Source organism: Nannobrachium achirus (genome assembly GCF_963921795.1).
Source record: "Nannobrachium achirus genome assembly, chromosome: 14".
Lineage (NCBI taxonomy): Eukaryota > Metazoa > Chordata > Actinopteri > Myctophiformes > Myctophidae > Nannobrachium > Nannobrachium achirus.
Genome location: NC_137821.1, coordinates 7795691 through 7822063, shown reverse-complemented (window position 1 = coordinate 7822063; position 26373 = coordinate 7795691). Strand labels below are relative to the sequence as shown.

General features: G+C 45.2%; 1 protein-coding gene across 1 annotated transcript in view; it reads left to right on the top strand.

The window, feature by feature from the left end:
* The window catches only part of LOC308298354 (uncharacterized protein), a 43134-nt gene extending 17118 nt beyond the window's left edge, over nucleotides 1-26016 (top strand). Inside the window, exons 2-8 of the mRNA XM_080741937.1 lie at nucleotides 13062-13403; nucleotides 14741-14808; nucleotides 15645-15799; nucleotides 18547-18652; nucleotides 21968-22090; nucleotides 22487-22702; nucleotides 24091-26016. Coding sequence (XP_080598063.1) covers nucleotides 13190-13403; nucleotides 14741-14808; nucleotides 15645-15799; nucleotides 18547-18652; nucleotides 21968-22090; nucleotides 22487-22702; nucleotides 24091-24402 — 1194 coding nt within the window. The 5' untranslated portion in view covers nucleotides 13062-13189 and the 3' untranslated portion in view covers nucleotides 24403-26016. The remainder of the gene's footprint in view (nucleotides 1-13061; nucleotides 13404-14740; nucleotides 14809-15644; nucleotides 15800-18546; nucleotides 18653-21967; nucleotides 22091-22486; nucleotides 22703-24090) is intronic.
* The last annotated feature ends 357 nt before the right edge of the window (nucleotides 26017-26373 follow it).

Genomic DNA, 26373 nt, shown 5'->3' with positions numbered 1-26373 from the left:
CTGGGTGCCATAGGTGCACTGTTGCCCCATTATGCACACTGTTGCCACCATTATGCACCAAAAGTGTCTCAAACACTGTTCAGGGGTCTGCCATGAGGAAAGTCACACCAGGGGCCATGTGTGGCTCCCAGGGGCCATGTGTGGCCCCCAGGGGCCTCTGGGTGCCATAGGCACACTGTTGCCTCATTATGCACCAAACTTGTCTCAAACACTGTTCCAGGGGTCTGCCATGAAGATAGTCACACCAGGGGCCATGTGTGGCTCCCAGGGGCCATGTGTGGCCCCCAGGGGCCTCTGGGTGCCATAGGCGCACTGTTGCCCCATTATGCACACTGTTGCCCCATTATGCACCAAAAGTGTGTCAAACACTGTTCAGGGGTCTGCCATGAGGAAAGTCACACCAGGGGCCATGTGTGGCTCCCAGGGGCCATATGTGGCCCCCAGGGGCCTCTGGGTGCCATAGGCACACTGTTGCCCCATTATGCACCAAACTTGTCTCAAACACTGTTCCTGGGGTCTGCCATGAAGATAGTCTTGCCAGGGGCCATGTGTGGCTCCCAGGGGCCATGTGTGGCCCCCAGGGGCCTCTGGGTGCCATAGACGCACTGTTGCCCCATTATGCACCAACATTTTCTCAAACAATGTTCAGGGGTCTACCATGTGGCCTCATGTGGCGTGTGGCTCCCAGTGGCCCCTGATATACAGGGGCCCCTGATGAGGCCTGTGAGGTGGCCCCTGGTGTGACTATTGTCATGGTAGACCCATGGACAGTGTTTGTGCCATATTTGGTGCAGATCAGAGCAGCAGTGCGCCTTTGGCACCTGGGGACCCCAGGGGCCACTGATATGGCACACTGGGGCCCCTGGTTTAGCCCTTTGTGTGACTATTGTCATGGAAGACCCTTAAACAGTGTTCATGCTAAGTTTGATGCAGATTGGAGAAATGGTGTGCCTTTGGCACCCTGGGGCCCCCGGGGGCCCTTGATATGGTACACTGGGGCCCCTGGTGTGGCCTGTGAGGTGGCCCCCTGGTGTCATGGTAGACCCCTGAACAGTGGTTGTGCCAAGTTTGGTAAAGATTGGAGCAACAGTGCACCTTTAGCACCCCAGGGGCCCCTGAGTTGTCCCCTATTGTGCCCCCTGGTGGCTACATGTGGCCCCTATAAAAGTACAGACTACTTAAGTATGTTGTCTGGTTTAGCCCTTTGTGTGACTATTGCCATGGCAGACCCTTAAACATTGTTCAAAGTTTGATGCAGATTGGAGCAATGGTGTGCCTTTGGCACCCCGGGGCCCCCGGGGGCCCCTGATATGGTACACTGGGGCCCCTGGTTTAGCCCTTTGTGTGACTATTGTCATGGCAGACCCTTAAACAGTGTCCATGCTAAGTTTGATGCAGATTGGAGCAATGGTGTGCGTTTGGCACCCTGGGGCCCCCGGGGGCCCTTGATATGGTACACTGGGGCCCCTGGTGTGGCCTGTGAGGTGGCCCCTGGTGTGACTATTGTCATGGTAGACCCCTGAACAGTGGTTGTGCCAAGTTTGGTGCAGATTGGAGCAACGGTGCACCTTTAGCACCCCAGGGGCCCCTGAGTTGTCCCCTATTGTGCCCCCTGGTGGCTACATGTGGCCCCTATAAAAGTGCAGACTACTTAAGTATGTTGTCAACACTTTGTTTTTGCTCTCCTGTAAAATTCTGGAAATCCTTTTTGCGTCCTCGATATGGCCAAATTCAATGGTGAAACATCAATTGTGGAGTTATCTGTTTTTGATAAAAAACGACTGTTGGAGTTATCTGTTTTTGCCAGAAAAATAAGTTTAAATTAAAAGAAAAACTATTTTCTAATAAAGTTACATTTTTTATGATACATCTATTTTGTTAAGTCATTTTTACTTAGTCAAATCCACCCAACTTCAGTTTGATTGATATTACTTTGAGTGCACAATAAAAAAACTGTATTTGTGAACATTTATGAAAACGGAGTTATCTGTTTTTGCAAATGAACTCTTCATATATATATATATATATATATATATATTAGAAGATTTTAATCCAGAATTGACCAATGTCACCATGGTCCACATACTGAGCACTTTACAAAACAAACAAACACTGTAAAAAAACAAACTTTATAAAAAGGGCACATTGATCCAGACAGGCAAAAAGGCAGGTACTCTAGCACCCCCTAGTGTCTATGTGTGCACGTCCCTGAATGTAATGCACATTGCAAAGCGCTTTGGATAAAAGCGCTATATAAATGCACCATTTAACGTGCACACATAGACATCAGAGGGGGCTCGAGCCCCTGTCCTTTTACCTTTCTTTTCCATGTTGTACCCGAAGGCAGCATTCAGGAGAATTACGTCAGCATCTTCAGCTAAAGAGGGCGGGGTCAGTAAAGCAGGCTCTTGGGCCAGTTAGGGCCTGGGATTGATGACATCAGGGATGATGAGGTGAGGTCATGTGATAACACTTCCTGTACGGACGGATTGCACTTCCTGTACGGACGGACAAGCTGCGACATTTCTCATGGTATCCTGCGACCTTCGGTTTGAGCGGTGCTCCTGGGCCACCGGCTTCAACTGCTCTCTTCGCATTCAATCCGACTTTTTCACCATTTCTCAGACGTTTGAATGCAGAGAATATGCACTGGGTATCCACGGAGGAGTATCCTCCGTGGATACTTTGAAGTACGCATGCGCCGATATCTCTCGCCTTGAATATTAGTCCCCTCAGGGGAATCGAACCCAAACCGTGGGTTTGTTGCATCCGTGCTCTACTGACTGAGCTAATGAACGGATGAAGTGACTCCTTTTTTGTGCATTTATCTATGACGTGGATATCTATGACGTGGATAGTGGGGTAGATGTTGATAGTGAGGGACTGAATATTTACTATTCTGTCCATAACGGCACATAACTCGGTAACGCGGCTGAGTGGGATTGGGCGCCGTTCCCACCGTTCGTCGCGGCAACTCGGCTCGCTAGCGCTCGCCTCGGTGGCGACTCACGGGGGTCATCGGCGCCCAATACCGCGCCGCTCCGTCGGGGTCAGTGGCGTGGAGCATTACACTGGGGAACAGAGCACACTTGGCATCTGGTTCGAGGCTGGGAGTCACCTCAGGTTTTATTTTTGCGCTCCTCTGAGGTTGACCACTAGATGTCGACATTTTACTACTAATATCTCTGCATTGGTGAGTTATTGGATACTGAATATCCAAGTATCCTGGATACTTTCTGCATTGAAGAGTCTGAAAGCACGTGAATATTTCGCATTAAGTGCGTTGATATCATTAGAAGCAGGTGCCTGGGCTCCAACATCTGACTTTGTCCGGTTTCCAAAGCACAAACGGCTCCTTGTTTGTTGTACATAGACCATGATATTCACACGGCGGCCATCTTGCCATTAAGTCAATGAAATGCCACCCTTGTTGCCACCAAGCCCCCAGAACGGCTCGTAAATATCAAAGCTCTTTCCATACTGGCCAAAGCTGGAACTGCAGGCAGGGTAAAAAATACATGCACAAGCTAAAGAGCGCAACGCTGGGGTCTGCTATGGGGTTCAGTTGACGCTGGGGTCTGCTATGGGGTTCAGTGGACGCTGGGGTCTGCTATGGGGTTCAGTGGACGCTGGGGTCTGCTATGGGGTTCAGTGGACGCTGGGGTCTGCTATGGGGTTCAGTGGACGCTGGGGTCTGCTATGGGGTTCAGTTGACGCTGGGGTCTGCTATGGGGTTCAGTGGACGCTGGGGTCTGCTATGGGGTTCAGTTGACGCTGGGGTTTGCTATGGGGTTCAGTGGACGCTGGGGTCTGCTATGGGGTTCAGTGGACGCTGGGGTCTGCTATGGGGTTCAGTGGACGCTGGGGTCTGCTATGGGGTTCAGTTGACGCTGGGGTCTGCTATGGGGTTCAGTGGACGTTGTTTGACGTTCGTGACGGTCGTGACGTAACACGTTCGTCGACGAAAGAAAAATTGGATCATCCAGATGATCCAATTCCCCTACAATGCACCTGGATTCAGCTACTTCCACATGCTTCAAAACGCCACTGAGCACTTGCACTGAAATGAATAGCTGGGGGCGGGGCTATCCGTTCTATACTTGGTGTGCCCCTGAGAAGGGTCAAGTGTGCCCCTTGAAACTGCTTGAAAGCCAGTATTGTATTTATCATTTTAAAAATGATTTAAATGAGTGAAAACAGCCGATCGACAAGGACGCTTGTAGATCTGCTGTTTTCACTACTGTTGTGCGACAGCCTTGTATGATGAAGCAGGGCTTTACTTTGCGAAGAAACGTACAAATTTGAAACTTGGAGATACAAGGTTTCTTCCCGACAGGGATGATATTTACACCTCCGTATTATGTTGGTGTGCCCCATGGATTCTTGGGACATGAAAAGTGTGTCCATGCAGAAAAAAGGTTGAGAAACACTGGTTTATGGTTGCCACCCTATGGTGGTGTAGTTTCCAATGCAAATTTCAAACATGGCCGCAAATTCGGAATAATGAACCTTCGGACCAATGCTATGGCACCGACATCTAGGGTGCCAATGCCATGGCACCCTAGATGGGCTTTGTGTCAAGCTTTGCCTGACATTTGTGGCACTGAAGCAATATAAGCGTTAAACAAATACACAGACATACACACATTAGGACCCTGTGGTTCAGAGGCAGTTTAACCAAATCCCAACAGTTTTCCAGTGTGAGATGTTCTGCTGGACGGTCTACCAGGTGAACGGAGGACCAGACAAGTCCTGTTCTGTTGCTGCAGTGCAGCACAAGGTGTACGCCTTCAGACGGTACGGTCCTTTGGAACGCGTGGAATTGACTGCCTACGTTTTCAACACAGAGTGTTTGCTGTGGAGGAGGTTGAGCTCAGTGACAACTGGAACAATAAACCCACAGAGTCGGTGTTACCTCAGGGCCCACGAGGGCCACACGGCTGTGCTGATAGAACACGTTGCCTACATCTGGGGAGGTCGTCCTCCTCACAACAGCGTTCTTCATGCGTTTGACGTGGACACCCACAGCTGGTCCAAACCCAGGGTGTCCGGGACGCTTCCAGAGGGCAGGGCCTACCACTCCGCCTGTGCCTTGGGGAAGGTCATGTATGTTCATGGAGGATGGTTGCAGCAGGCTATGGAACGCACTGATGACACCTATAGGCTGGACACCAACACAATGGTCTGGTCTTTGATTAACGCCAGAGGCACCGCACCGCCTACTTCCGTATGGCACTCTGCCACCATCATCGGATCAAAGATGTTTGTATTTGGGAGTAAAGTGCCCAACCACTACAACGTCATCAGAGTGTTTGACACAGAGACCAACCTCTGGCTGGACACAGCTTCCGCAGAGCTTTGTCCACGAAGTCACAGGTTGCATGCAGCAGTCTTTACCTACAATGGAGAGCTGTATGTAATCGGTGTAGACAAAAGTGACCTGTGGAAGCTCAACCCAGAGACCTTTTCCTGGACAAAGTTTGAGTCCAAGGGGAAAGGCCCTGTGACGTCTGGTATGTGCTGTTGCATGGTGGGAGATCGCATCATCCTCTTTGAGGGATTTGGGGATTATGACTTGTCCAAAGAGCTGCACATCCTTGACTTGAGTCCTAGTCTGAAGACGTTATGCAACCAAGCAGTTCTTCAGTACGGTCTGGAGCGGTCAGAACTCCCACACGACGTCAGGTGGGAGCTGAGCCTGTTGACCACCAGAAGCAACAGAACACCTTCTGGAATGCTTCATGAGATCACAACACCAGATTCAGTCTGCATGGACTGATAGCTGTAAAGTGTGCATCAAACTGAACGAACCAGAAGACACAAAGGTTATTTTGTTAAGAATGAGAGGGAGAGTCACGTGGGACGCTGTCCGTAATGGCTGCACTGTGAGGAGCTCTGCAGCACTGAGCACTAAATACCCCTAAAACGTTGTAAAATGCATTTGTAAGCACCCAACTTTAAGTCTAAGAGTTTTAGAACATGTCAGGAGACGACACAAGGCAATCTTCGAGATTGAAACTCCAAAAATGACTGATAAGCAACCTTCAGCGACAGCGTCGGCGGGCGTGGGGAACGAGCCAAACACATCCACAGAACTGGCTAGTATTAAGGATATGATTAAAGGCATTGCGACTGATATTGGAGGAATGAAAACTGATATCGGAGGAATGAAGAAAAGCCTCATCTCCCTCGAGACCCTCGGGGGCAGAATTACTGCAGCTGAGACCCGCAACTAAGAACATGAAAACTGTTGCACAATTACAAGATAGGATAATATACTTGGAAGATGCGGGGAGTTGAAATAGCGTACGTATAGTGGGAGTCCCAGAAAACCAACCTGATGAAACAAACATGAATGCTTTAGTGACAATATTGCTGAAGGATTGTTTGGATTTAGACATCAGTGGAAAGGAGGGCTTTGAGATCGAACGTAGTCACAGATGTGGAGCCAAGCCCAATCCAGACGCAAAATACAGTCGGCATATTCTGGTTAAATTCCTACGATTCAGTGCAAGGGTGGAGGTGATGCGAGCATCACGGGCAAGGGGAAATATCGAATGGAAAAGGCACAGAATTTATTTTAAACCAGACCTGTCCAGAGACACGATCCAGAAGCGCAAAAGATATGATAATGTAAAGCGTCAAATCAATGCAATGGAGAACGTGTCTCATGCCATAATGTATCCTGACACACTAAGGATAACAGAGGCATTTTTGTCAACACTGCAAGGCTAATGCTAATGGTAGCCTACCTTGGAAGAAGAATCATCATTGAAGAAAGATGGATGTCAACATAATCCAGAGACGTTATGGGGATAATCTCACTTGTTGGAAATGAGGGAGAACGATAGACTCATACGAAGCAAAACTTTTTGACCAATAGACACACCTACAATGAGGCGTCATGGATTACATTACTTTTTGTTTTTTCTTATGCACCGTAACTACATTAACAAAGAACCACCGCTGGAGGGCAGCAGAGGACAACTGTAGCCACATCCAAGAGGACAGCCGTGGATATTATTGCATCACTGCCTAGACTTTGTATTCAGGTGTTGTATTAATGGCTGCACTAGCAACATTCACCACTGGAGGACGGCAGAGAACTGTCTTGAGGTTGGTGGCTGAGAATCATTGATTGATGACAAGTTTGCATAGGTGAGAGATTATTCCTTTAGTAGACCATCAGCTTGGGGTCATGTTTTTCCTTTTTTTTAACAAGTTTTTAGGTTCATTAATTATTTTATTTAGGTTTCAATCTTCTATTTTCACCTATAAGAGATTAGGACTAGAAGCTTTTCTGGGTAAACAAGGTATTGCAAACGATTTCTTGTTTTATTTTAATGTTATTTTCATTATTATTATTATTATTATTATTATGTTGTATTACCCCTATAGTTATTTGCGTACACGACAACCAGTGCTATGGCTGGTGTACGGCACCAAATTTCCATGGCCCACCATATGGATCCTGTGGGCGTGAAAAATAAGGGGGTGGGCTTTGCATGTTCTCTGGGACCCCATCTACGTATGGACGCCACTTGATCGCCCATCAGCCGTCTGGATGATCTTTTATTCCTTTTTATGTGTTCCTTTTTATAACTGCTAGGAATCTTGCAGTTCAAGCACATTTCCACAGTGTGGCAGGCTATTTTCAAAGCTATTGGAACAGCCCACCGTGTACAGACAGAATCACAATCTATTGCCCGTGTACAGTGCATGATCCAAACTAGTACATTCATGGCTGGTTCCCAAAGTGTGGTTCGGGGACCTCTGGGGGGCCCTACAGGGTTTCAAAGGGGTCCTTGGCTGGTTCCCAAAGTGTGGTTCGGGGACCTCTCTGGGTCCCTGAGGGGTTTCTGGGGCCTTGGCCTCGGACTGCAGAGTCCGGGGACTACCGATCAGGGACCACCTCCGCTCCTGTCCGACTTTGGGGCCTCGGCCTGGGACTGCAGAGTAGCCAGGGACCCCCTGGAGTTCCGGGGACCCCCGGGGACCACCGCCAAAAAGCTAAAAAATGACCAAATGATCCCCCCAAAGGGGCTGCTCACAGGGAATTCCCGGGGACCACGACTCCTGGTGCTCCGGAACGACGCACCAGGTCGCGCCCCTAGTGGAGGACCCCCCGCCACTGCAGCGCAAATAAAATGCTGTAACTCGATCTAGGAACGACCGGGAGAGCTGGGGCGGGTACCCACGCGTCCGCCTCGGCGGCCCGGAGACGGCCGTTCATAGAGCGCCACCTAGTGGCAGACCCCTGCAACTGCAGTCTGCTAAAAAGGCTTTAACTCGGCCCCGGAGCGACCGGGAGAGACGGGGACGGCACCCAGGGGGTCCCCGGCGGCAGGGCCACCGCCTGGGCCCCGAGGGACCCCTGGAGCTCCAGGGACCCCCAGGGAACCCAGCGCCACCGGGAAAAGAAATATGGAAAATACTCAATTAGCCGATCTACAAGCTATTGCTCCGGATCCAGCCTACTGTAGGCTAGTGAAGCCATCTAACCTTTCCATTTCCCTAGCACGGCACCAACACTTCAAACTTAAAGGAGTAGTTCACCCCCAAAATTTGTTTTTCTCTATTGATTAGTCATGCCATGGAGAGTAGAGTTCAATTATATTTTTTGGTTTTTGTCACATTCCTAAGACAAAAATTTGATTTGAGTAAATTTACCCCCATTGATTCCGGATGGTGACCCGTTTCGAAACGGGTCACCATCCGGAATGAATGGGGGTAAATTTATTGTTATCACATTTTTGTCTTAGGAATGTGACAAAAAACAAAAACATATTATTGAACTCTAGTCTCCATGGCATGACTAATCAATAGAAAAAAAGTCATTTTGGGGGTGAACTACTCCTTTAAAAAACCCAATACAGCAGATCTACAAGCACCTCACAGATCTACAAGCACCTCACAGATCTACAAGCACCTCGCACATGCCAGGGACAGAGTTAGGTTGGCCTGCATAAGCCTTGCTGTCAACACACTATACTACACCACTCAGGCCACCAAGCCAGGTGTGGTCAATTAGTGCCTTCTTTTGATCAGTGGCTTCTGCTTGATGAGTGGCACCAGTCTGTCTTTGTTCACTGGTCAGTCAAGTTCACTGGGAGAGAATATGTTTCAGATCAGTGCTAGTGTATTTGTTTTCCATTTGGACTTACTGTGTTTTGTTGGTACAGTATACGTGCGACTAACATATTTCTGATAATTCCAATTTGTTTGTTGTTTAATTAGCCGGATTGTGAATGCCCTGCATTTTTGACCCAAATTGACGATAAGGAGCCGGTTCCCACTCAGCGGATCGGTCACACGGCCGTGCACGTTGGAAACACCATCTACGTGTGGGGAGGGGTAAACGAAAAGCTAGGCCAGTACGACACCCAGCTGTGGGAATTTGATGTCGAGACACACACTTGGCTCAGGCCTACGACTAGTGGGGATGTTCCAAAGTGGCTATGGGCGCCTTCTGCCTGTGTCCTGGAGAAGTTCATGTATATTTACGGAATATACTATGGGTCTAACTCTAAACACCAAGTAGTCTACAAGTTGGACACTGACGACAAGGTGTGGACTATGGAGTGGACTGAGGATATGGAGTGGACTGAGGAGTGGAGTGAATCCAACAGTGGTCAGCTACCTTTTGTGGATCATCACTCTTCCACCATCATCGGGAAAAAGATGTACGTATTTGGGGGCTCTCTCGTAGAGTACTACGAGGGGGAAGACGATGGATGTTTCAACAAAATCACAGTGTTTGACACAGAGACCAAACGATGGCAGATCATTACAGAATGTAACAATCCTCCCCCAGGACGTGCAGAACCTTCAGCCTTCGCCCACAACGGAGAGCTCTACATATTTGGTGGATGGACCTACTTTGACGAGAAGGTCTTTAATGATCTGTGGAAGTTCAAGCCAGAGACCGCCTCCTGGACGATGCTGATGGGGCAAGTCCCAGGCAAGAGAGAAGGGATGTGCTGTCGCATGGTGGAGGACCGCTTGATCTTCTTTGGAGGAATGCGTAATGATGACTCGTCTTCAGACGACGGTAACAACCTGTATGTCTTAGATGTGAAGCATCTAAGACAACATAATCTAGTCCAGCAAGATCCTGGGACGAGCAGCCGCTGCAGTTTCAACACATCTCTACCCATGATCTTCATGAACGTCTCCAACCTGCCAACAGAGCCCAGCACAGCATGGAAGCCTCCAGTCTGCCAACAAGTTACCATGTGAGCGGTGCTCACTTCACATGATATCAAACACGACGTGCGCATATCTCCTTGTATGGGTCGTTCTGTCCGTGGAGACAGTTATTTCCATACATGGAGTTCCGTGCTCATACAGACACTCATACATACACACAAAGCCAGATAGGAGCGGTTAGCAGTGCTTACAGTGCTTACAAGAAGCACATGGCCAGCGTCATCTTTTCTTTCACCTGGAAACTAAATTATAACCGTGACCATCTCTTCTTCAGTTAGAAAAAAGATACATTTCATGAAGAATTCAAGATTTTCTGAATCTGTTTACCGGGCTGTGGATTTCTTTATTTATTTTTTTTCATTCACGAGTGTGGGAGAGCACAGTCTAGGGTAAACCACAGAAAAGCTGTTTGACGACTTCCGTGGTGGTAAACCGTTGGATTTTCAATTAAGACTTTAGCGTGTTATGGACCTGGTTAAGAACCATCTGCAGCTGACTCAAGACACATCAGCATCCTGGTTCTTCTGGGTCTCTAAATTCCATCCTCCACAACCACCTTTCAATCCGCCTCAGACAACTGCAACTCATAACTGCTATATAGCTGATCATGGACTTCAGGAGGCAGAAGAGAGAGCATGTGCCCATCTTCAAGTTCAGACTGTCCTACAACAGCAACATTGAAGGTGTTCTGTGGCAATGTGTTTTACCCAGCTATGCATCAGACGGTATATCACCCTCCTGTTGAACAAGGTATGTCACCAGGCAGGCCATGGACTCCCCCCTCCTTTTTGGAGCTGTGTGAAACACAGGCTCCCTATACGTAGCTTTGTGGGTCTGTGTGTCTGTCTGTGTGTGTGTGTGTATGTAGCCTGACTTCGGCACGCTACTAGTCCCACAGTTTTGCCACCACACACTCGCGCCATATGTCAAATCGACCGGCTTACTCGGGAATAGTGGGCTAGTAACTTGCTAAGAGAAAGGTTCAATAGTTTAATTGATATTAATTTATTAGTGAATTAATTTTCCCCATTGACTTATAATGGCAATCGCAAAAACTCACATTCAATTATTTGTCTCTCGCAAACCATAGGGGCTAGAGTTTCAAGACTTGGAGAGGAGGTTCATAATGGTTTCAAGGATTAAATAAAAAATAATTGTGTCATTTGGCCGCATGGTGGCACCATAACACCCCACTTTACGTTTTGGCCTGTAACTCTTGAACCGTAGGTCGGAAAATTAAAAATATTTTTTCCCTGGATTCCTTGGGTCATGACGCATCTCCCCATATAGGCCACGCCCATTTGCGCCATGATAGATTTTCCGCCATCTTGAATTTTCTCCAAAACACACTTTTTGCTCCTTTTACTACATATTTTCTTCAAATGTCACAAAAATCGGTACACATGATCCACACACACACACACACACACACACACACACACACACACACACACACACACACACACAGCTCCACTTCACACGGGTGTGATTTTTTTTTACCTTGAGGATTGGTACAGAACCAGTGGAGGTTTGAACCTGACACTCTTTGCAACCTAATCTTGTGCTCAACACACTGATATTCTCTGTTTTTTTTTGTAGGAGCACGCGACCTCCACGTATGGAGATGGATTTGTGTGTATGAGCACGGATATCCATGTATGCATTGCACATAATGTCGTGTTTGATATCATGCACCGCTCACATTCAACTTTTTTCTTAGGTGATGATGCGTTTCTTCCTGTGAGCTGGGGATTGTTTCCTGTTGTTTCCTTCTTGTGTCTTATGGGTGTTCGTATATGGTGCACTCTGCACTGTCCTTGTTTTTGAAGCGGTGAAACCCGCTTCCAATGAATGGCTTTGTGTGTATCACGCCCATATATGGTCATTTTAGTCCAGAATGAACAGGCTTTTTCAAAAACAGAATGTCCGTTTAATTACCATTTATGGTGATCTCAGTCCAGAATGAACAGGGTTTTTCAAAAACACAATGTATGTTACCCCATATATGGTCATTTCAGTCCAGAATGAACAGGCTTTTTCAAAAACAGAATGTCCGTTTAATTACCATATATGGTGATCTCAGTCCAGAATGAACAGGGTTTTTCAAAAACACAATGTATGTTACCTCATGTCCATATATGGTTACTCCAGGCCAGAATGAACAGGTTTTTCCTGTCCAGTACGTGCAAAATATCAGTCCAGAATGAATAGGCTTTTTCAAAAAGCAAAATGTGTGTCCCAAAATATATACATATTCCTGCTTGCTGGTCTCTTAGTTGTTTGTCAACTGCATCCCTCTATAATTATTTCAGTTTCTGTTATCTTTGTGGCCTACTACATTTTTCAACTTCTGCTAGATTTTCAATGTATTTACGCTTGACCAATCCTCAAAGTTTCCATTCATCTGACCGGGAGGGACACCGCACACACATTCTGGACGTACAGGACAGATAAAGCCTATTCATTCTGAACTGAAATGACCATATATGGACATGGGACACACATTTTGCTTTTTGAAAAAGCCTATTCATTCTGGACTGATATTTTGCACGTACACACACACGCACGCACGCACGCACGCACGCACACACACACACACACACACACACACACACACACACACACACACACACACACACACACACACACACACACACACACATATTTATATGTAATGTGTGTAATAATAAATACATATTTAATACCTTCGATTTAAAAGGGGAAAGCATATGATTATTTACAGAAAAGAACAAGGCTTGAAAATCAAGTCCTCATAGGCTACTCCCTAAATATCTTTGCACAGCTCGATCACTTCTCACGGGTGTGATTTCTTTCCTCTCTCTTCCTCCTAGACGTCATGACTGCGCGGTGGCGTCACGCGGGGGGGATGTATCGTGGAGGCGGAAGTCAACACGGTCTTTTCCACACAGCACAGCACTGAGAGTCAGGGAGCCAAGCTAATGGTTGGCTTGGTAATTCAATGCAGTCTATGCAAACCAACTTTAAAAATGTCCTAGCTTGGACATTTTTAAAGCTGGTTCGCATAGAGATTTTACATTTAATTACCAAGACAACCATTAGCTTGGCTTTTCTGCGTGTGAACGAGTCAATTAGGGCAGCAAGCTTCTCCCCGTCTTCCCCGAAACAACCCAAAAAGCACGGCAAAATGGTCATCTACAAGGACATCATCAGCGGTATGGACGCCACGAAACGTTGCTTTTTAACACGTTAAACACTCGTGTTTAGGATGTGTGTTGTTGTATGCGTTTCATTATACATACGAAGACGAGCTTTGTATTTATTTATCTGGAGGGGGGGGGGGGGGGGGGGGGGAGAGAAATCGCGGATCTACAAGCTCTCAGCGCACACCTTCCATGCCGTGCCGTGAGCTTGTAGATCTCTTTTTCAGGTCGCGCGCCACGCCGCCGTAGCGTAACTCGACATGGCGGTGCTGATCAGTGATGTACTCATGTACTATTATATTATATTAAAGTTAAGTTTGTAACAAAACATGCAGGGCTCCGTCACCTCCGTGAAACTACAGGGGTTTTAATTGTGCTTGCGTTTAATTTACAGGCTGCTACACATTTCCCTTTGGTTTGATGTCACTGGTCCATCCGTGACAGCTTTATTGTACATTGTGGGTAGTTGGTAGGCCGCCTGTTAATAAAAATAGACCGAGTTATCACAATGACCATAATGTCCCACTGGCCAATCATAACAATTATCTGTTGTATGTAGGCCTAGCTCATTCACGTGGAAACACCTGTAGAATAACATTCAGTTAATTAATTTAAACATTTGAACTGTAATGTTTTTGGCTAACTCACTCAGCCTGTCATCTGCACATTGTTCAGTTCATTTCATTAAAATGAAATAGCTATAGCTGCGTTAACCGATCCGACACATCAAAATTTGGGCTTAAGTAATGCACCATCTGTGCATGGCATAACTTTGACATTAGGTCAATATCAACATATTTTAAGCAGTTGTCAGGACGTGTAAGCTGAATGACAAATTGTGCATCCCCAGAATTGTCTATCCCAGTGATTCCCAACTCCCAACCAGCATTCTCTGACCACTTAACATAGCAGCCTGAACGGCTGTTTTGGAGGGTGGGAAAAATCGATTGTGTTCGGCTTGAATCGTTAGAACGAAAGTAATGTGCATCAAGATACTATTTAATGGTATCGCAAAGAAAACATAACATTTTCAATATTTTAAAGGAAAAATATGACTCCAAATGTATTTTTCTCTAAATGTATTATACATTTTTTATATTGTTATACCTCAATTATGTGGGGGCCCACTTGCAATATCCTCTGGGGCACCGCCTCCCTTTTTTCTTTTCTTTTTTTATACAATATTTTTGGGGCTTTAACAGGGAGGTCGTAAAAGGTCGTCAGGATCGGGGCTCAAACCTGCAACTCTACAAAGGCTGGATTACCAGCCCAGGTGCCTGGACCACTACCCTGTGGCCCAGGCCGAAAATGCTGTTCTAACCCTTCCATTGACCTGTCTGTTTCCCCAGGTGATGAGATGTTCTCGGACAACTACAAGATCAAAGACGATGAATTCATCATCGAAGTCCAGGGAAAGGTGTGTAAATGTTACAGTTGATTAAATCTACAGCAGAGTTGTCTCGAACAGTAGTCCACTTGATCTCTGGTTTGCATGGAAATCAAAATGAAGTTAAAAGCATTGTGATTGGTCTGTCATTTTGTTGTCAAGATAAAACTTTATAAAACACATAGTTTTTATGCATCAAATAAAGAAGTTGGGGAGTTGATTTTTGTCACTTGTACTCACCATGTGAGCCGACTATAATAACTGACTTGAAATCAGTGTTGTTTTTGACAGCAAATTTTGATTCATTGTTAGTCATAGTCTTTTGAATAAAATGTAATTTAGTTTTAGTCATAATGTAGTCACCTGAAAAGTATTAGTTTTAGTCTAATTTTAGTCGACTAAATATCATAAGATTTTAGTTGACTAAATCTACAAGTTGATTTAGTCGACTAAAATTTATTTTGGCAGGCCTTGATGGCATCGTAGTGACTGATTTTACACTTGGTTGTGTGCTGAAAATAGCAGATCTACAAGCTCACAACGCGTCGCAGCGCACCGCGTTGTGAGCTTGTAGATCGGCACGCAACACCTGAGAGCAACCAAACATAAAATTACTCCCTTTACCGCTAGTCCCTCCCTAACGTTTTAGTCTAGTTTTTATTTTGTTGACAAAATTGGCAGTATATTTAGTTTTAGTCACCACAGCTTAGTTTTTGTTTCGTTTTTATTTAGTTTTCGTCAGTGAAAAAAAAACAGTCGACAAACATTTTTCGTCATAGTTTTAGTCGACAAAATCAACACTGCTTGAAATGGTCTCTCCATCTCCCTCTGTCCGTCCTGTGTCTCGTTCCGTTAAACGTGTCCAGATGATCGGACCGCCAGAAAAGTCCCAGGAGGTGGGGTGTGAGGTCCTGGAGGGCCCCACGGTCTCTGGAGTGGACATTGTCCTCAACCACAAGCTGCAGGAGAGGGGCTTTGACAAAACCAGCTTCCTCAGTTACATCAAGAAATACATGAAGACGTGAGTAGGACTGTTAGCCGTGTGTGACTTGACCTTGGATGTGCACCTATACATTAAAACCCGAGGCTGATCCTACAAATGCCTTCTAAATCGGTAGTTCTCATGCTGTCAAGATTTTTCATTAGCCAACACAAATTTAAAATGACACACAGGGGTCCGACCATCTGGATAGAGGCTTCTGCATCAACCTTGAGCCCAGCCCCCTCTCCCATACACTGTGGCTTATTTATTTATTGTATACTTAAAAAAGGGAAACGCTGTTTGGTCTGTTGCCGTCATCGATGACTATGTCTCAGGTGATGTCCAGTATTATCTGAATATAATTGGTAACCCATAGGCTGGGGAACAGCGCCATCCAGCGTCAAAACGCAAAATTGGTGGTGCAGGCCAAAACACTGCAGCATGCGCCTTAATTGCGTTATCGATGCATTGCACCCTTTTTCTGGGGGTCATAAATCTGATATAAACTAGCACATCAAGGACCCCCTTTCAGACTTGTAGACTGGGTAAACAGTTGCGGCTAATGAAACTAATTGTGCAGTCACATGGTAGTCACAGAACCCATGAAATGGTAGTGGTTGATTTGCTGCTTTTAAAACACGGCTGAAAGAATGTTTTTCTTATGTACTGCAAATGGGCTGCTCGCATCCTGCTTTTCCGCACCTAAAGTCTCACCCCTGCGCAAGTAATTGTTCTGTAAAAATTGCAGATGAGCTAGACATCTAATTCAATCTTTGTGTTTGCAGTCAATCTTTGTGTTTGCAAGTGTGTATTTCGGGCATTCAATGTAAATGAAGCTACATGTCGTGGTAATTTAGTTAAGGGTCAGCTATAATGGATGAAGCATGGAAAATATGGTCTAATTCTGGATTTTGTACATGTACCAACAGTCACTCTACAACATTACCCTGGACTAGAGGAAAATGTATGGTGAGCGCGGGTATACATTTAGGATTAGGGTTAAGGTCAGGTTTAGGTGGTCGGACCAAAGGGAATTCGAACCAAGGACATGTTACCGGACTGACATGTCAATAAGTGTTTGTGAAAATAAATGACAGGGCTTATCTATCCATCTATCCATCGATTTTTGTAACCCATTTTCACCCAGTGCCAATTGCCTATGTAATCCTGGGCTCTGCTCTCCCTCTGCCGCGCCTGGGGAGACACAGGGCTTAAATAAGTAGTAGCAGAGGTGGCTTATTAAAACAAGTGGCCTTTTTGTAAGATATGAAACGATATGCTTAAATGTAGATTTATTGAACTTGTATAGTGATTGTCAACTGAACCACTTTATTGTCAGTATGTTGGCCATGTAGATTAGGTTAAGGTGCAAGCACATGGACAAATAGTCAACATATCATTAGAGATGTCTTTGTATTTCTTCTGTGTTCTTGACTAGGAGGATGGGCATCACAAAAGGCAGGGATCAAAAAGCGGTTGAAACGCTAAGCACCGCAGACAACTGTAATGTACCGGGAGTGTTTTCTGCAGGTCTTTCATTCCGAATGTATCCAAAAAGAAACTGTGTTTAGGTAGCGGAAGCTTGTGCTTGGCTGCGCGGAGGTGCCGAAAGTCGGGTGGACGGAGATGCACCTGAACCTCAGTAAAACTAACGCTGGTGAATGCTAACCTGGTGAAATGTGAACCTGCCCATGCTGGTGAATGCTATTACCTGGCTATTAACTGGTCGGAACAACAATGCTTAAACAAGGTGCCTTTTTTGATACACTCGGACTGAAAGACCTGCAAAAAACACTCCCGTAATCAACCCAGAATTCCCCCAAAAAGTACAATTTCTTTGATTTGGAGGGAGGCTACAGTATGTGTGACTGACGTGCTGCTAAGTTGGCTACTGCAGTGGTTCCCAAACCTTTTAGCCTGTGACCCAAAAGAGAAATTGGACGTTAGCCCAGGACCCACACTAGTGAAAACAGCAGATCTACAAGCTCACAACAACATTGTACCAGTATGTATCATGTGGCGGTTTGGTCTGCCTTTCCCTGAGCATGAGTGGAAAATTGACATCACATCCCTAGCTTGTAGATCGGCTATTTTCACTACTTCTTAACCCTTATAGGGTCTTCGGGTAATTTTTACCCGGTTTTCAATTTTCAACATCAAGAAAAAGTATGTTAACACTTGATTTTTTCCATGAAACTCCTGCTTGGCTTATTTACTGTACTAAACATGTGAAAATGGTACATTTCATGCATTTGTAACACCCCCCTGTATCGACGTATAACACCCAGGGTCTTCGGGTCAATTTGACCTGGCCATTGAAAGTGTATGCTAAATGGCTGATATTTAGACCATTTCTTTCTGAGAAAACATTGGACATACTGATTTTCACATTGATAACAATTCAATCAATATTATCTCTGCCAGGCCGGGATGGCCGAAGGTGAGGGATTTTGTTTTCGTTGCTTCTTTCTGTTAACGGCTGATCTCAGTCACCGCTGGACCAGTCAGCGTGAAACTTTACATGGACTATACAGATTTTGTGCATAGACAGTCGGTACGGTACACATGATCTTTATGGTCATTTGATCAATGTCATGACCTACAGTATGTCACATTTTCTATTCAGATTGGCCACGATTCCAAAGATGCTTACGATTTGTGCGGGAGTGGCACGTTTTGCACAAAATACTACAAAGAATGAACGCAGCGTCCGATTGCCGTGAATCTTTGCATGTACATTTTGTCTATGCCAAGGAAAAAAATGGAATGTCTGTGTTTGTGTCCAGGATCAAGCGTGAAGTGGCAGAGAGAAGCCATACACAAGTGACGCCCTTCAAGAAACGTGCCAATGAAGAGGTGAATAAGATCCTGCGCAACTTCAACAACTACAAGGTATTACTGACTGACAGGCTGGACCTTTTCTTAACCCATTTAGGCCTAGAATTATTGAATGCTTTAACTATTGAAAAATGGCAGATATACCACGCTGCGAGCATGTAGATCTATTTTTGAAAAATCTTGAAAATGTGTGCAAGACTTTGAATATTTTTACCCTATTCTAGGGTATGTTTCAGTGCTGCGCTGTGAGCTTGTAGATCTGCTATTTTTCATTGTTTTTCAACTTAATGTCGTTCCCTACCACGTAGGGTTGCAACGGTATGAGATTTGTAACACCGGAAATATCGTCCGTGTCAACACCGCAGTTATCGGTAACACCGTCTCAACCACCATTGTGTGTCTTGTCGTCTTGTGAGCACTCAGTAGCAGCCAATGCTACCTCAAGCTACAACAACAAACATCCCACCATATTAAACATTCAGCTTTGTAAAAAAGCAACAACACTGTTAGTGTTACAACAGCCCTGCGTTTTCTTGTTGGCTAATCGTTGTTCATCTGCCTACTGGCTACTGCGCGCGGTGACATTATAAAGCCACAGCTAGTCTCCTGGAAAGTGCCCTGCGAGTGGGAACGAGACATCATGCAGTCTGATGGGCTGTGCCTCGCCCTGTGGAAGATCCGTTGATTCTTAGCATTCACCATTTAACGGTGTTATCGGTGTGCAAGTTAAGTACTCTGTGTTGTGCTCACTCACCAGTAACACCGTTAACAGAGACCGTTGAAACCTTACTTACTTACTTACTTGAAGAAAAAAAAAAAACTATCCACTCAAAAGTGACGCTTCCGCATCGAGCTTGCGTCTCCCATACACATTCATTATGGCTATTTTTCCTTTTTGATTCCTAAAAAGGAAACACTGTTTTTGTTCCGGTGACACCATGCCGTGTCAGGTGAAGTTCCGGTTACCCCGGAAATAATTGGTGACCCCCTAACCCCCCGGCTCCACCGGCGGCGTCGCGTTGCTCTGCGTCGTAGCGGCTTCATTGACGCCGTCACATTGACGTCCGACCGGCTCCACTGCAGCGCAGCGGCTGTGTATTCATTCTATGGCCAATATAGCCCATTTCCAAAACTACATGAAAATCACTTTCAAACAGGAATAAAACTATTTGTGACCTGAATGTGAACGTACAGAGCACACTATGCTCACAGCAGAGAGCAGCAATGCACCGCACGGACCACTTTGTTTTGTCATGATTAAAGCCTATGTTGTATAATTTTATCAAAGAAGACCGCTGTAATTACATAAAAAAATATGCTAGGATTTTTGGGACATCTAGTCACCCTTGTGAATGACGTGAATGGATAGCCAACAGCAGAAAAGCACGTATGTAGCCAACATTTAAATATACAATGCATTTATTCATATTTTATACATGACTGGACGTTGTGGACGCCGTCAAAAAATTGAACCGGGGCGATTTTTGAGTTTGGACGCCGTCAAGCGAGCGTCCGACGCGGACGTTGACGTCGGCAGTGGAGCACCCTTCATTGATTAAAACGGGAGCGTTCCCAACGTTGCCTTTTTGACGCGACGCTCGACACGCCCGGTGGAGCCGGGGGGTCAGCTAGCAAACAAGAACAGTGCCATCCAGCGATGGGTCCTCAAAGTCGTCACGCGGCATTAAATTTGTTAATCCATCTGCTGATTCCACAAAGTTGCTAAGACACATTTGGAGTCTTTTTAATGTATCCCATAACCTGTGATTATTTGACCATTTGATTATGCGACCATAGTATCACGAGTGAACAGGACTAAGCAACTAGCATGTAACCGTAGAAAATACCAATGATCACCAAAACTCACTTGCCCCATTTACTGAGGATAAGGTTAGAAATATGTTTAGGATTGGGTATAGTTGGGTTTAGGCACAGCTTTAATGAGGTTGCGTTAAGGAATAAGCTTGGGTTTAGGCATACCAGGTGAGTACCGCTGTATTTGCCCCTGGATGACTGTGTTTTGGGGCGCCCGTTTTGGTATTCATTTAAATGAAGCTTGACCAGTCCTCAAATTCATTATATTGTCCATCAGAAAAGCAGGCCGGCGGACCCCTTTTTTTTTTTTTTCGGCGATAAAGTTATTATCATTATTACATTATTCACATAAATCTGTAACGGCGCTGAGTCGGCTCATCGCCTCTGTCATGGATAATAATGTAATGACTTGTAATTACGGGTAATAATAATAACTTTATCGCCGGAAAAAAAGGGTTCTCTGCGGTGGCAGAAAGAAGTGACCGAGTGGGATGTGAACCCGGGGCACTTGGATCGTAAAAGCAACTCCTTAACCACTCGACCAACAAGGCTCAATACTACGGAGGGCTTTCTGTATATATTAGAACTTGGGAAAAACCCCAGCATGCGTTGTTGTTTTTTTGCGTTTCTCTTGCTCACACGGTGACATGAGGGGAGAGAGGAGTCAGCTTTTCCACCCTACTCTGCGTTTCTAGACCGTTCCGTTTTTAACCCCCGAAAATGCCGTTGTCGCCTGAACGGAAGGCCTATCTGACTTTTCCTTTTGTGTTTTTCTCAGTGTGAACGGCACCTTAGTCTATGCGAAGAGAAACCTGGTGTACAGCGTTTCCCCTAGGCAGAAGCTGAAGGAGTGGGGGAGCGGCGTAGCGGGTTTTTCGGGTTGGGTGTCTTTGCGCGATCCTAACGGTTAAAAAAGAGAAATGTAAAGATTTCTATTTTATCATTGTCATCAACATTGGCTATCATCAGTTAACTCAATCAGTGCCTTTCACGGGATATCTCGCGAAAAGTAATAGAGTATTAATAGTGCCATTCACGGGATGTCTCGCAAAAAGTAATCTATTACTGTAACGGCGAGTAAAAATACCGAGTAGAATGGCCGAAGCTCCGGAGACGAAATCCGGCGCTGATTTGTCATCATCACGGCTCCACGAGCACAAAATAGTCATCCCATAACATTGAGGTGGACGGGGGATCTCATCTTTAATGTCCATCATCTCAAAACTACACTTTAGAAGCGAAGATGGAGGCAAATGCTCGCTTATATAACACATGTATAAACGCTCCGATGCAATCCAGCATGGCACCACGTAAACAATGATCGGTTCCGTCGCAGGATCCGATGACGTCAGACCGGAAGTACTTCCGGTCTTGACTTCTGGCCTTCAAAATAAGACAACGGCCGTTAATGGGGCCGGGAGGTGGCGCTCTGGACCCCCTAATCCGTTAATGTCCTGGGCTCAGAATGAGTTAAGAAGTGCTTTATTTACACACAAATGTGTGCATATAGGGGAAACAATGGTGTAATTATGTTTTTTTTTTCTTTCTTCTCAGTTCTACACGGGAGAGTCGAAGAACACAGAGGGCATGGTCGGTGTGCTGGACTTCCGTGGAACTGAAGACGGCATGACACCATTCATGATCTTCTTCAAAAACGGCCTGGGGGAAGAGAAAATTGTAAGTATTTTTTTCTGACTGCATCACTAAACAAGACGAGGAAGGTCCTCAACGTTTCTGATCCTTTTACAAATTTATTTATACACAAAGTGTGTTAGTTGCACCTCAGCTGGATCATACAGAAAACGTAATAGATTTCAGCATTGACTGCTATATTTTATTCGAAATGGATGAAGGCAAGGCACCTTCCTTTTTTTCCAGTCTACACGCTCGCAATGCGTGTTGAGGTCAATATGCCATTTTTGAAATATTTGCCTCAGAATAGGGACGCAAGACTTCATTCTTGTGACTGAAATGTAAACATTGTCTTTTATTATAAATGAACTCATATAGACTTTAGTATAATTATACCCTGGGCATTCATATGACTATTGATTGTATATTGGTGTTTTGAAGTTGTCCCGGCCCGTGGAGCACTCCAATGCAGCCAACCCCCTGGTGTATCTCACCGTGGCTGCCGACAACCAGCGTCTGGGCCACATTATCATTGAGCTTTTCGCCAACGTCGTCCCCCAGACGGCAGAGAACTTCCGTGCCCTGTGCACCGGCGAGTTGGGCTATGGATTCCAGGGCTCTGTGTTCTTCAATGTTCAACCGGGCCACTGGTGTCGGGTGAGGACCTTTTTATTTGTATGCACATTTAAAAGCAACAGGAGTTGAGTCTGGCAATCAATAGAAAACAACATTAAGATCACATTACAGAGTTCAAGAAAAGCTCAAAATTTAACAAACACATTTTACAGAAACTTGGTAAAAATTTTCAATTTCATTATGATATAAACCTAGGCCATCAATTGCCCTCAGACAGCTAAAAGTGAGGGAGAAAAAGTGGGTATTTAAGTTTGATTTTAAACTTTTCAATGGTGGATTGGTGGGCCTGGACTTGATGTGTGGTGGAAGATGTTCCAAGTCTGTACGTTTTAGACCTCAATTTGGATTTTAAGACGATCATCTTTTATGTTCGAAAATATAATAAAACACATCCTACAAACTACAGGCTCACGGTGTCCAGAATTTAGGCTTTTAGCAGACACTAATCCAGCACAAAAAGCTTTTTGACTAATAAAGCATCTATAGAGACACACGGGCTCCTACAAATATGGCCGTCCTATTGTGATAGCGACCCGACTTCGGGTAAGGATGAACAGTGAACTGCAGTTGCCAATGCAATCCCAATGAGAGGCATCGTGAAATATCATAATTTCAGTGGTTGACTACTGAGGCATTAGCGATTTTTTTTGTGTTCTAATAAAGTGTCCCATGAGTTTAATTTTGCCTTTTTAAAGTGGCATATCTGTCATCTTGATACACTACCTACAATATACTTTAATATACTTCATCTGTGAGTCAAAAGTGCTAGCATTGGAAATCTTACGTTTAGGTGGTCGCATGGTACACACGTCATGGACGCATCCCTTGAGGTTTTCTATACCCAGATACGCTCGTGTCTCATGTATAATTAGGCTGTTTATTTTTGGGAAATGATCGCATCTCGCCTTTTCCAAACAGAGTCTTGCAGGTTATTTTTGGATTAATACAAACCTGGAGAATCCACTCTGTAGTTGAAAGGGTCGGGATCTTCAAAGTCGGCGCTCATAAACGCACAGCAGTAAAGACAGTGATGTCACTGAAAAGCGACAGGTTCTGTGTCTGCCGTTTCCCCTCTTATCTGTTAACATTATGGGTAATCCATTCAAGTGGCAAATTAAATGTGACACACATCATGTATTTAGAAAACTAGAAGATATGTTGTCAGGGTCAGGCCATACATCTGGAAACATATTTTTATTCAAATCAAGATAGTCTGCAGTTCGTGTAGGATTATTTTAATATTAGGCTAACCACAGCTGAATTGCAATGACTTTCTATGGGCTGGCTTGCAGTGCACCGTTCTCCCTTACCCGAAGTGGGGTCACTATCACAATAGGACGGCCATATTTGTAGGCGCCCGTGTGTCTCTATTCAATCAAAACTCTTGCGATGCGCTGTCGTTTCCACAGGGAGGCGACATCACCAACCAAGACGGCACGGGAGGCAGGTCCATCTACAACAACGGCGCCCCCTTCCCGGACGAGACCTTTTTGCGCCACACGCCCGACGGCCTGCTGGCCATGGGCAACACGGGCCGCAACACCAACCGCTCCGAGTTCTACATCACGCTGACCAAGTTGAAGCACTTGGACAAGAGGCACGTGGTGTTCGGCTGGGTGCTCGCGGGCATGGCCGTGGTGCGTCAGATGGGCGCGCTGGGCACCAAGAATGGTAGGCCCAGCCAGAGGATTGTGATCACAGGCTGTGGGCAGCTCCCGTAGCGCCCGGCTTTTTAAACCTCACCTTGCTTTAAAAGGATCCCTTGCCAATGAGCCCTATATGCCTTAATACAGTACATAATTGCCCTCTGTCAGGCCACTAAATGGCAACCTGCCACGAAAGATCGAAGAAATCAAAAGATTTCCTGCAGACGACAAGGAGGTTGGCCAATGTGAAGTTCCAAGTGCACTGCCGCAGGTACCTGTACAACCCTGGTCATCACCGACAAGAAGGCTAAGATCAAGCAGTACATAAATCCTTTATGTACAGATTATAATACAAATATAACCATAATTAAAACATTTACTTAAAAACACATTAAATATTTATATTTAGGGCATTTTCAATGTCTTTATTTTTTGTTATAGAGGACAATTATAATGTATTAGGCATATAAGGCTTATTAGCCAGGCATCCTTGTTGTAATAACGGTGGGTGATGGGGGTGTTCAGTGTTCAGTTTGGTAACCCCCCCCCCCCCCCCCCCCCCCCCCCGAAGCAGGAATAAAAGCTGGACTGGAGCTGACTTTGGTTTGTAAAAATTTACTTTGAAGCTTAATTGTTTATTTGGCTAACCTTTTTTTGTGGTCTAAAAAGCACTGGTTCTTCATACTTAGTGATGTCATGGTCCCTCAGTTTAGTATGCATTAGGCCACAGACCTGTATGGGTCATTTTGGTTCTGGTCTACAGTAGTACCACTGTAGAACCACTGGTCTACAGTAGTACCACTGTAGAACCACTGGTCTACAGTAGTACACTCCGGGAGTAGGGTGTACTGTAGTATATTGTTCTTGGGGGGGGGGGGGGGGGGGGGGGGTTTAGACCAGTGCTCTGTTGCTGTGTTCAACTTACAGCTTCCTCATTCTTCCTCCAAAGCAAAACTGTTTATTTTGTGTATAATTGTACTTTTCTTCCTTGTTTCTTGTGTTTTTTACATGTGTTCCAAAAATGTTTTAAAGCGCTGGCCAACAAAACAGACTCCGTTTAACATGGTTTTGTTTATTTGTTTGTTCCCTTTGTGGAAGTCTTATTCAAGCTGAAATTGATCGCATAGAGTATTATTTTATTGAAAGCACCTGTCTGTTTGGAACTGTGTTTCATCTCCCCTTTCTTCTAAAAGTTCTCCCCTTTCTTCTAAAAGCTGTAATTTTCCTGGTGTTTCTTTTGTTCCTGTATGTGCGTTCATTAATGTGCAGAGAACAGTAACAGTTTGCACATGCCGACTGAAAAATGTTACAGAGGTATATTCTTTTTTTGGGCAACTGCTGATTTATACTCAATTTGCGTGCCGTGTCGCTCACCAAATATAGCCGCTCTACAAGCTCACAATGCCTCACGCTGTCATGCTGTGTGAGCTTGTAGATCGGCTAGGATCAGGATTCTCTTGTGTGTGTGTGTGGTCATGGAAGTATAGTTATAGATTGGGATCTGAGATCTCCATCTCCCTTCTCGACTGTTCTACACCCTCTTGTTCCATCTAATAAAGTTGGCACAACCTGACACTCCTTTGACTGCGACAATGATTCGTTACCAGACCCCTGATATGTCTACTGTTGAATGGCCCAAGCAGTCGACCAATTTCAAACTGTTTATTATTGTTGGAAAAGGACAAATAAAGTTGGTTTATAAATAATTACTACTTGTTTTTATTGCAGACTGTTGCGTGTGTGTTTTACATATTAACCACTTTCACGTGGCATCCCTATTTAGGACATGTCGATTAGGTGAACTTAAAACAAACTATATTTAGATCTAGATTTGAAAGCTTGATGTGACATGGTGAGATTGGCTATTTTCACTATTTATTGTACGAAGTATGATCTTTCACAATAACCACTCAACTTCTCTATTGTCTTTATAGGTAGACTAACAATTTTGCTGCAACAATTCTCTCCGTGAGCATTTGTCCCCGACACTCGTGCCAAAATGATGGAGGCACCTGAAATGTACCGGAAATGTATTAAGAAAATAAC